General features: G+C 37.2%; 1 protein-coding gene across 3 annotated transcripts in view; it reads left to right on the top strand.

Moving 5' to 3' along the window:
- Positions 1-12,516, top strand: part of GRAMD1C (GRAM domain containing 1C) — a 102,195-nt gene that overhangs the window by 21,338 nt on the left and 68,341 nt on the right. For all 3 annotated transcript variants that reach the window (XM_036018114.1, XM_036018111.1, XM_036018115.1), the window contains one exon: positions 8,859-8,943. In XM_036018114.1, coding sequence (XP_035874007.1) covers positions 8,859-8,943 — 85 coding nt within the window. The remainder of the gene's footprint in view (positions 1-8,858; positions 8,944-12,516) is intronic.

Here is a 12,516-nt window from a genome sequence, read left to right on the forward strand (position 1 = left end):
GCAAAGCTTAAAGACAAGGAGAAAATCTTAAAAGAGACAAGACAAAAGCAGTTAGTTATCTACAAGGGAGCTCCAGTTAGACTGTCATCTGATTTCTCAACAAAACATTTCAGGGCAGAAGGGATTGGCATGAAATATTGAAGATGATGAAAAGCAGGGCCCTACAACCAAGGCTACTTTACCCAGCAAGGCTATCATTTGAAGTTGAAGTAGAAATAAGGAGCTGCCCAGACAAAAGCAAAACAAAACTAAAGGAATGTGTTAACACCAAACTGGTACTGCAACAGATGTTAAAGGGCTTTCTTTAAGAAGAAGGAGAAAGGAAATGGGAAGAGGAAGGAGAAGAAGTAGGAAGAAGCAGGAGGACAAGGGAGGAGGAATGAGGCGGAGGAGGCAGAAAAATAGTTAAATAAATGGCTATAAATTTGTATCTATCAATAATCACTTTAAAATGTAAATGTCTTAAATACTCCAATTAAAAGACATAGGGTAGCTGAATGGACCAGAAAACAACTCATATATATGCTGTCTCCAAGAGATCCACCTCTGATCAAAAGATATACATATACTCAAAGTAAAGAGATGGAAAAAGATATTTCATGCAAATGAAAAAGAAAAAAATGCTGGGGTAGCAATACTTATATCTGACAAAATAGACTCTAAAACCAAGGCTATAGTAAGAGACAAAGAATGACACTTTGTAGTGATAAAGGGACCAATCTAATCCAACAAGAAGCTATAACCCTAGTAATCATGTATACAGTGAACATAGGAGCACCTAAATATGTAAAGCAAGTCTTGATGGACGTATAGGGAGAGATTGACAGAAATACAGTCATATCAGGGGATTTTAACACCCCACTGATTCAATGGATAAATCTTCCACACATAAAATCAACAAGGAGACAACAGCCTTAAATGACACATGAAATCAAGTGGCTGTAACTGATATCTACAGAGAATTTCACTCCAAAGCAGCAGAATATACATACTTTTCATGTGCACATGGTACGTTTTCTAGGATAGACCACATATTGGGACACAAAACAAGTCTCAGTAAATTTAAGAAGATTGAAATCATATCAAGCATCTTGTCTGACCACAATGCTATGACACTAGAAATGAATCACAGGAAAAAAACTGAAAAATACACGAAGACATGGAAGTAAACTAACATGCTATACTAAACAATGAATGGGTCAACAACAAGATCAAGGAAGAAATCACAAGATACCTTGAAACAAATGAAAATGAGACATAGCAGTCCAAAATCTGTGGGACACTGGGAAAGAAATGCTAAGAGGAAATTGTTAGCTTTACAGGCCCATCTCAAGAAACAAACCAAAAAAAGCTCAAATAAACAATCTGACTTCACACTTAAAGGAACTTGAAAAACAAAAAAAGCCCAAAGACAGTAGAAGGCTAAAATAATAAGTATCAAAGCAGAAATAAACACAATAGAGTCTAAAACAAAATTATATAAAAGATCAATGAATCTAAGAGCTGGTTCTTTGAAAAGATAAACAAGATGGACAAACCTTTAACTACTCTTATCAAGAAAAACAGAGAAAGGACCCAAATAAATAAAGTTAGAAATGAAAGAAGAAAAATAACAACTGACACCAAAGAAATACAAAAGATTATAAGGAAATATGATAGACACCTATATGCCAACACATTGAACAATCTGGATAAAATGGATAAATTCCTAAATCAAGAAGAATCACAGAATCTAAATAGATTGATTATACCTAGTGAAATTGAAGTTGTAGTAAAAAAAAAAGAAAACTCCCACAACAAACAAACAAAATGCCTGGACTAGATGGCTTCACAGGTGAATTTTATGAAACATTCCAGAAGAACTAACAATTTTCCTTCTCAAACTGTCTCAAAAAATTCAAGAAGAGGGAAGACTCTTAAGCACATTTTATGAAGGTAGTATTATGCTAATCCCAAAGCCTGATAAAGACACTGCAAGAATAATTATAGGCCAGTATCCCTGGTGAACATAGATGCTAAAATACTCAACAAAATATTAGCAAAACAAATACAGTAATCCATGAAAAAGATCAAACACCATGATCAAGTGAGATTTATTCTGGGAATGCAAGGTTGGTACAACATTTGCAAATCAATAAATATACACCACATAAACAAAATGAAGTATAAAAACCACATGATCATATCAATGGATGCAGAAAAAGCATTTGATAACATCCAGCACCCATTTATGATAAAAACTCAGCAAAGTGGGAATAGAGGGAACATACCTAAACATAATAAAGGCCATATATGACAAACACACTGCAGCATCATACTGAATGGACAAAAACTACAAGCATTACTCCTAAGACCTTGAACAAGGCAGAGATGTCTGCTTTCACCACTCTTATTCAACATAGTACAGGAAGTCCTAGCCATAGCAATCAGACAACAAAAAGAAATAAAAGGCATCCAAATTGGAAAGGAAGAAACAAAAGCGTCATAATTTGTGACATAGAGAACCACAAAGATTCCACCAAGAAACTACTAGAACCGATAAATGAATACAGCAAATTAGGATAACAAATTAATATCTGGAAATCAGTTGTGTTTTTATATGCCAATACTGAACTATTAGAAAGGGAAATTAAGAAAACAATCCCATTCATAATTGCTTCAGGAAGAATAAAATACCTGGGAATAAATCTAACCAAAGATGTAAAAGACCTGTACCTGGAAAATTATAAGACACTGAAGAAGATACAAATAATTGAACACACATAATCTGTTCATGGATAGGAAGAATTATCATTAAACTGTTCATGCTACCCAAAGCAATCTATAGATTCAACACAATTCTTATAAAGATACCAATGACTTTTTTCACAGAACTAGAACTAATATTTCAAAAATATATATGGAACCACAAAAGGCCCTGCATAGCAATAGTAGTCCTGAGAAAGAGTACAAAGTTGAAGGAATCATGCTACCTAATATCAAACTATACTATAAGGCCATCGTAATCAAAACAGCATGGTACTGGCATAAAAACAGACACATAGACTAATGGAACAAAATAGAGAGCCCAGAAATAAACACACTTGTTTATAATCAATTAATATTCAACAGAGGAAGCAAAAACATACAATGGACTAAAGATACTTTATTCAATAAATGGTGTTGGGACTTCCAGCCAAGATGGAGGCATAGGTAGACACACTGTACCTCCTCACACTACCAAAAGAAGGACAACAACAATTTAAAAACAAAAAACAACCAGAACTGACAGGAAATGGAAGGCCCACAACCAAGGAGTTAAAGAAGACATTCTTCCAGATCGGTAAGAGGGGCCTAGTTAGGCAGCTCACAGCAAAGTAGTGGCTGGCAGACCCAACAAGGTGGTGGATTGTGGAATGGCGTATGGTGCACAAGGCTGCAGCTGGCCAGCAAGGCAGCAGCTGGTGAACCAGGCGGTCCCACATTTGTTTGCAGATAAACCAGGTGAAACTGGGGAACAGGGTGGACCGTACAACCCAGGGTCCCAGCAGGAGGAAATAAAGCTGGAAACCACTGATTGGAAACACCTGTGGGAATTGAGGCGGCAGTGGGAGAAACTCCCAGCCTCACAAGAGAGTTTGTTGGAGAGATTCACAGGGTCCTAGAATGTACACCAGCCCACCCCTTAGGGAATCAGCACCAGAAAGGCCCAATTTGCTTGTAGGAAGCAAGGGACATGACTGACAGCCGGCAGAGAGCAGAGCAAGTGCCTTTGTTCCCTCTCAACCTCCTGCCCCACATACAGCATCACAACACAGAGATGTGGGTTACCCTGCCAGGGTGAACACCAAAGGCTCTGCCCCTTACTATGTAACAGGTGCATCAAAACAAAACAAAACAAAACAAAAGGCTCAAATGAAAGAACAGATCAAAGCTCCACAGCAAATACAACTAAGCGACCAAGAGATAGCCAACCTATCAGATGCACAGTTCAAACCACTGGTGATCAGGATGCTCACAGAAGTGGTTGAATTTGGCCACAAATTAGATGAAAACAATGAAGACTATGCTAAATGAAATGAAGGAAAATGTACAGGGAACCAATAGTGATGGGAAGGAAACTGGGACTCAAGTCAATGGAGTGGACCAGAAGGAAGAAAAAAACAACCAAACAGAAGAGAAGGAAGAAACAAGAGTTCAAAAAAATGAGGCGAGGATTAGGAATCTTCAGGACATCTTGAAACGTTCCAACATCCAAATTATAGGGGTACCAGAAGGAGAAGAGGAAGAGCAACAAGTGGACAAATTATTTGAACAAATAATAAAGGAGAGCTTCCCCAATCTGGCAAAGGAAATAGACTTCCAGGAAGCCCAGAGAGTCCCAAAGAAGTTGGACCCAAGGAGGAACACACCAAGGCACATTATAATTACATTAGCCAAGATTAAAGAGAAGGAGAGAATCCTAGAAGCAGCAAAAGAAAAGGAGGCAGTTACCTACAAAGGAATTCCCATAAGACTATCAGCTGATTTCTCAAAAGATACCTTACAGGCAAGAAGGGGCTGGAAAGAAGTATTCCAAGTCATGAAAGGCAAGGACCTACATCCAAGATTGCTCTGTCCAGCAAAGCTTTCATTTAGAATGGAAGGGCAGATAAAGTGTGTCCCAGATAAGGTCAAGTTAAAGGAGTTCATCATGACGAAACCCTTATTATATGAAATGTTAAAGGGATTTATCTAAGAAAAAGAAGATTAAAAATATGTACAGTAAAATGACAGCAAACTCAGAGTTATGAACAACCACACCTAAAACAAAAACAAAAAACAAAATGAACTAAGCAGACAACTAGAACAAGAACAGAACCACAGAAATGGAGATCACATGGAGAGTTAGCAACAGGGGAGTGGGAGGGAGAGAGTGGAGGGAAAGGTACAGAGAGTAAGTAGCATAGATGTTAGGTAGAAAATAGACAGGGGGAAGGCAAGAATAGTATGGGAAATGTAGAAGCTAAAGAACTTATGACACATGGACATGAACTAAAGGGAGGAATGTGGGTGGGAGAGGGTATGCAGGGTGGAGGGGAATGAAGGGGGGCAAATGGGATGACTGTAATAGCATAATAAAATATATTTTTAAAAAATGGTGTTGGGAAAAGTGAACAGATACACACAGAAAAATGAAACTAGACCACCTTCTTACACCACACACAAGAAAAAAAAATCAAAATGGATTACAGATTTAAATTTTATATCCAAAACCATAAGAATTCTAGAAGAAAACATAGGCAGTAAAATCTCAGGCATTGCTTGTAGCAATATTTTATCTGATATAGCTCTTCAGGCAAAGGAAACAAAAAATATATAAACAAATGGGACTACATCAAACTAAACAGGTTTTTTTCACAGCAAAGGAAACTGTCAATAAAATACACAGACAACCCACTGAATGGGAGAACATATTTGCCCATACATCTGATAAGGGTTTAATATCCAGAATTTATAAAGTACTTCCAAAACTCAACACCAAAAAATCCAAACAATCCATTTAAAAATCGTCAAAGGACCTGAATGGACACTTCTGTAAAGGGTATATACACATGGCCAACAGACATATGAAAAAATGCTCAATGTCACTAATCATCATAGAAAATACAAATTAAAACTGCAGTGAGATATCATTTTACATCAGTCAGAATGCCTATCACATATAAATCAACAAACAAGTGCTGGTGAGGATGTGGAGAAGGGGGGGAACCCTTCTGCACTGTTGGTGGGAATGCAGGTTGGTGCAACCACTGTGGAAAACAGTATGGAGTTTCCTCAAAATATTCGAAATGAATCTGCCTTTTGACCTAGCGATCCCACTTCTGGGAATATATCCGAAGAAACCCAAAACACTGATTTAAAAGAACATAAGCACCCCTGTGTTCATTTCAGCATTATTTTCAATCATGAAGATACGGTAGCAGCACAAGTTCATCCGTAGAAAAGTGGATAAAACAGCTTTGGGACATTTACACAATGGAATCCTACTTGGCCATAAAAAGAAGAAAAATTTGCCTTTGTGACAGCATGGATGTACCTGGAGAACATTATGCTAAGTGAAGTGCACCAGTCAGAGAAAAACAAATATATAACTTCACTCATATGTGGAATCTAATGAACAAACTGAACTAACAAGCAAAATAGACAGACTCATAGATAGAGAACAGATGACAGCTCTGCGAGGGTGCGTGTGGAAGGGGTGGTGGGACTGAACGAAAAGGAAAAAGGACTCATGGACACGGACCACAGGGTGGTGATTGGGGGAGGGGGGGTAGCGGGTATCAGGGGGATAAATTGTAGTGGAAAAATACAATAAAAATAAAATAAAAATGTATTTGAGGGTTTTTATGTTGATTGCTAAGGGATTACAGTATACATCTTAAGTTTTCACAATATATTTCAGGTTACTAACTTAATTCCATTTAAAGTATTGAACTTCTGCCCCAACATAACTCCATTATCTCTCCCCTCCATTTATGCTGTTGTCATGTATATTGCACCTATTTGTCTCATAAACACATCAATAATACAGCATTATAATTATTGCCTTATAGATTCATATGTTTCTTAAAGATGTTAAGAGAGAAACTGGAAAATAGATTTGCTTGCTTTTATGTTTACCAACATATAGTCACTTCTGGTGCTCTTTTTTTCTTCTTGCACATTTGAGTTACCATATTTTGTTATTTCCTTGCAGCCTGAAGGATTTCCTTTATTATTTCTTTTAGGCAGTTCTACTGTCGCTATTGTTTTGTTTTATTTTATTTTTTAAATTTTTAATGTTTATTTTATGTTTTAAAAGATTTTATTTTTTTATTTTTACAGATGGGGGAAGGGAAGGAGAAAGAGAGGGAGAGAAACATCAATGTGTGGTTGCGTCTTGCACACCCCCTACTGGGGACCTGGCCCTCAACCCAGGCATGTGCCCTGACTGGGAATCGAACTGGTGACCTTTTGGTTTGCAGGCCTGCACTCAATCCATTGAGCTACACTGGCCAGGGCTCTATTGTTTTATAATAAGAAGTCAGCCATTAATCATACTGTTTTACACCTGTATGCATGAATAATTTTTTTCTTGCTGTTTTCAAGTTCTCCTTTATCTTTAAACAACTTGACTATGATATGTCTAAGTATGAATCTCTTTCCTTTATCCTAATTGGGATTCATTAAGCTTCTTTGATCTATAGGTTAATGTTTTTCATCACATTTTGAAAGTTTTGACCATTTTTTCAAGTGTTTCTGCCTCTTTTATTCCTTCTGACGCTCCCATCACATGTATTTTGCATCATATAATGTTGTCCCACAGGTCTCTATCTCTTCATTTTCTATAGTTTTTTTGTTTGGTTTTGAAATTAGATAATTTTTACCTGTCTCTCTTTAAGTTTACTGAGTTCTTTTTTTACCATTTGACTTCTTTGTTGAACCCCTTTAGTGAGTTTTTTTATTTCAGTGATTGTAGTTTTCAAGTCCAGAATTTACCTTTTTTCTTAGAAAAAAGCTATTTGTTGAAATTCTGTAGTTGTTGAGTCATTGTTGTCATGCTTTAATTCTTTAAGCATGGTTCTCTTTAGCTTTTTGAACATATTTATAATAACTTCCTAAATCTAAATCTAGTACCTGGGGTCCTTGAGTCTATTGCTTGCTTTTTTCTTTCCTTTTTTTGAGCCACATGGGTTTTTTTTTGTGTGTGTGTGTGTGTATGTTTTACAATTTTTTGATAATTATACAATTTTGATAATATATTGTAGCAACTGTGGATTCTGATTACAACTTCTCTGCCCCTAAAGCTTGTCATTGCAGATTTTTATTTAATATCACCCCTAGAGTAAGTAAATCTGTGAAGTCAGTTTGTCCTGTGGCTAATGGGAACAAATATCTCTGCTCTGTTTATTGTTGTTATTGTTTTTATTTTTAGGGATGGCTTCCTAGTGGTCACCTTTTATGCCAGACAACGAATGGTCAAAATTTGTGCACAAATACAGACAGCCAGTAAGACTTTTCTTTCCGCTGACGGATTTGTGTGGGTTGGGGAATGCACTCAAAGTTCAGACCATTTTCAAGTTTGTCTCAGTTTTTATGTTACCCTGAGACTTACTGTGTCTCTAGTCAGGAATGCGTAGGTAGTTTGGGATCCCTCTAGTCTGCTACACATGCACGCAGCCTCTGTTCAACCAGAAATATATTGAATATTTATAAAGCCCATGTATGGCTGTCTTTCTTTTCAAGATCTCTGTTTAATCCCCTGCTAATCTGCCAGTCTGCTTGTTTCTTGCTCCCATTAGGACTATAATCCCACAATTTTCCATTTCACTTCTAGGCATACGTTTTCTGCGTTTCACTTTGAGTACACTCAGCCCGCTCTCTCAGCAAAGCTGTTAGTTCTCAGGGTCTGTTCCGTCCTGGTAGAACTACAACACTGATTGAACTCTCAGGGGAGGAAGAGTACTGGAGGCTGGCTAAGGAAACGGGGCCATAGACTTCTACTGTTTCTAAGTTCAGTGGAATTTCATGAACAAATATTTTTGAGTTTGTATGCCTTTGGTCAACTTCCTATTATTTTGAGGTGATTGTTTTTGACCGTTTTATTTTTCTAGGTATAAATTTGCTTTTCCCGAGAGGATTTACCAATCTCCTTACTCCATCATGGTGGTAGCTTCCTTTTGGTGTTTTTTGAAATGTTTATTTACGTGGTTTTTCTATACAAAGACATATAAAATATTGTATAAAAAGCATATTATTTTAAAGATCATTTTAAATTTATTTTCTAAGGTGCTACATTTCAGTTCATTTAATGAAGATCATAATTAAACAGAAATTTAATCTTTTCATTGTTACAGATTTCAAGTTCCACCTATAAAGACAGGAATGAGGAATACAAAAGACAGTTCACACATCTACCTGATACAGAGAAACTGATAGCAGGTAAAAAAGACAGGAAGTTGCAGAAACCCATTTTAACACCTTATTATCAAATTGGAACTGATGAGTGACAGTATCATAGAAAATGTTAGACTTTGTGCTAGACAAAAAATATTTTTCCATATAAGCAGCATGTTATATTATTCATAATTATACTATGTTAAATTAAGTTGTAATTTGCAGAGGGGAGATTTCTGATTTACAAAAACACTAAGTACTGGCTAAGAAAATACAACTAAAGGGAAATGATTTGTCACTATTTCTACTTGTGCTTGTTTCAAATGGCTTTGTAAGGAAAATTTAAATTTGATATTCAATATATATTATCTTTCCCTATATAAAAGATACTTCTTAACATGTTATAGAGCAATTTTACAAATTTTTCTAGGGCTATATCATTATTCATGTAATATTTTTTAAAAGTATTTTTTTATTGATTATGCTATTACAATTTTCCCAATTTTTCCCCCTTTATCCCCCCTCCGCCCTATGCCTCCAACCCTCAAGCATTCCCCACCCCTTAGTTTATGTCCATGGGTTGTACATATAAGTTCTTTCAGTCCTCTGTTTCCTGTACCATTTTTTAATCTCTCCCTGTCTATTTTATGCCTACTAACTAAGCTGCTTTTTCCCTGTACCTTTTCCCTCCACCTTTTCCCTCCATTCCTCCCTTCCCCCTCCCCACTGAACTCCCTCCCTGTGATGTCCATTTCTCTGATTCTGTTCCTGTTCTAGTTGTTTGCTTAGGTCTTGTTTTCATTGTTTTTCTTTTATTTTAGGTTCATTTGTTGATAGTTGTGAATTTGTTGTCATTTTACTGTTCATATTTTTTATCTTTTTTCTTAGATATGTCCCTTTAACATTTTATGTAATAATGGCTTGGTGATGGTGAACTCCTTTAACTTGACCTTATCTGGGACACACTTTATCTGCCCTTCCATTCTAAATGAAAGCTTTGCTGGACAGAGCAATCTTGGATGTAGGTCCTTGCCTTTCATGACTTGGAATATTGCTTTCCAGCCCCTTCTTGCCTGTAAGGTTTCTTTTGAGAAATCTACTGATAGCATTATGGGCACTCCTTCGTGGGTAACTGTCTCCTTACCTCTTGGTTCTCTTAGGATTCTCTCTTTATCTTTAATCTTGGGTAACTTAATGATGACATGCCTTGGTGTGTTCCTTCTTGGGTCCAACTTCTTTGGGACTCTCTGGGCTTCCTGGACTTCCTGGAAGTCTATTTGCTTTGCCAGATAGGGGAAGTTTTCCTTCATTATTTGTTCAAATAAGTTTTCAATCTTTTGCTGTTGTTCTTCTCCTTCTGGCACCCCTATAATTTGGATATTGGAACGTTTCAGGTTGTCCCAGAGGTTTGTAAGACACTCTTCACTTTTTTGAATTCTTGTTTCTTCATTCTGTTCCAGTTGGATGTTTATTTTTTCCTTTTATTCCAAATCGTTACTTTGAGTCCTGGTTTCTTTCCTGTCACTGTTGGTTCCATGAATATTTTGCTTTATTTCATTTTGGGTATCTTTCATTTGTTTTTTCATTTTTGCCCAAGCTCAATCAGATCTATGAGCATTTTGATTACCAGGGCTTTAAATTCTCCATCAGATAGGTTGGCAATGTCCTCATCACTTAGCTCTCTTTCTGAGGCTTTGCTCTGTTCTTTCATTTGGGCCATATTTCTTTGTCTCGGTGCACCTGACAGGTTGTAAGGGGGTGGGGCCTTAGGTATTCACCCAGGCAGGGCAACCCTCCTTGCTGAGCTGCCTGTGGGGGAGGGGCCAGAGAGGGAATAGTGCAGCTCACTTGCTTATCTCTAGCCCACTTCCCCCACGGATTCTCATTTGTGACTGGGAGTTTCTTCCACTGTGGCAACCACCATAGTCCACAGTCAGCTCTGAGTCTCAGTTTCCCCTTAAGTCAGCCCCACCCCTGTGGTCTGCCGCCTTACAGCAGTTTTTCTTAGCTGGCCTGTGCAGTCTGACTGTCTTACCGGTCTGGTTGTTGTGGTTGATTTTTTCTTTAATTCCTAGGTTGTCGGAGTTCCATGAAGCTTGATTTTCTGGTGCTTCTGGTGTTTACTGATTTCAGATTGGTTGTTATCCTCCTTTTGGTTGTGCGAGGAAGCAAAGGGTTTCTACCTATGCCTCCACCTTGGTGGGAACTCACCAAAGTCTTTACTCATGTAATCTTTCAGATAGATTTTTTGGAAACAGATTTTAAGAGGAACAATTTAGTCATTTTTCTTATAAAAGTGCTTTATTTTTAATCTAAGCTTAATGTAGATACTTTACAATCAAAATATGGAAGTATATTTTAGTTTTAGTATATGCTTTATTTAAATAATTTACTCAAAGACATTTCTCAGATTTCTGATACTGTTGGTCAGTATTCAATTCAACATAGCTGAACTTGTAGATAGCTAAGTACTTTAAAGCCCAGTATCTTAAAAATTGTAATAATAAATTAAAGCAACTTTTAAGAACATTTAAAAGTATTACGTTCTCAAGATAAAATGTTCAAATACTGCAAGAGAGCTTTGGTGAAAAGAGTGTGGTCCTCTAATGCCTTAGGCTGGGGAGAGAGAGAGCTGTGTCAAGAGGTTCCCTCCCCTCAGTTCTTGTCTTGCTCAAAAGAGAATGATTCAGGTGAGAGACAAACATGTATAGTGGAAATGAGGTAGCAAGTTTTTGAGCAAAAAGCTACAAGTGGGCACTCAGCTAATCCCAGTGCTCTGACTATGGGGTTTTAGGGTTATATACCTTATTCAGCTTCTAGGTCCCCCGCCCCCTTCTCCTTCTAAACCTGGGGAATAACATACAGCTACAAAGGCTGTCTTTTCAGTTAGCAAAGGTTCTTTTTCTTAATTAGTGAAATCGTTACAGAGGCTCCAGTTCCCAGCATAGAATCTCAAAGACTACTTCCTGTATTCCTGCATTGATGTTCAGAACACCTGACAATCCTAGTAAGATTGTTACAGAAGCCCCTTTTCTCAGCTCAGTATCAAGGGCTCTCCCCTCTTCCTGTGCTATTTTGCTTGCAATGCTCAGGACCCCCGACAATCTTATCAAACCCAACTTAGGACTGCTGTGTTAATTGGGGAGACATGTCTTTCTTCTGCTTCTAAGTCTCCTGTATTACTGCAAGCACTCTGCTAGATTGCAGTGGCAAGGGCCCTGCCTCCGTTTTACCTCTGGCCTCTCGTTCCTAGGTGTTACCTAACAAATGAAGATCACTCCAACATCCTTCCTGGGTGATAATCATTTTTAGTAATTTCTTACAGATATTTCCAGAAATTTTCTGTATACATGGTGGAGCAAAAGTAGGTTTACATTTGTTTGTAGGGAAAATAATACAATAGTTAATAAATAATACAAGAATAAATTGTGTTTTGCATACTCACAATTATAAACCTACTTTTGCCTACCCTGTGTATTTCAAGGGGAAAATACATATATTTCTAAGAGAATTGTGCTTCACTTCATTCTTTTAATGATTGCTTAATATTTATTTGAATGAATTTTGAACCATAATTTATTCAACATAACCCCTATTAATAGACATTTTGATTGCTTC

This window comes from Phyllostomus discolor, chromosome 2, assembly GCF_004126475.2.
Source record: "Phyllostomus discolor isolate MPI-MPIP mPhyDis1 chromosome 2, mPhyDis1.pri.v3, whole genome shotgun sequence".
Taxonomy (NCBI): domain Eukaryota; kingdom Metazoa; phylum Chordata; class Mammalia; order Chiroptera; family Phyllostomidae; genus Phyllostomus; species Phyllostomus discolor.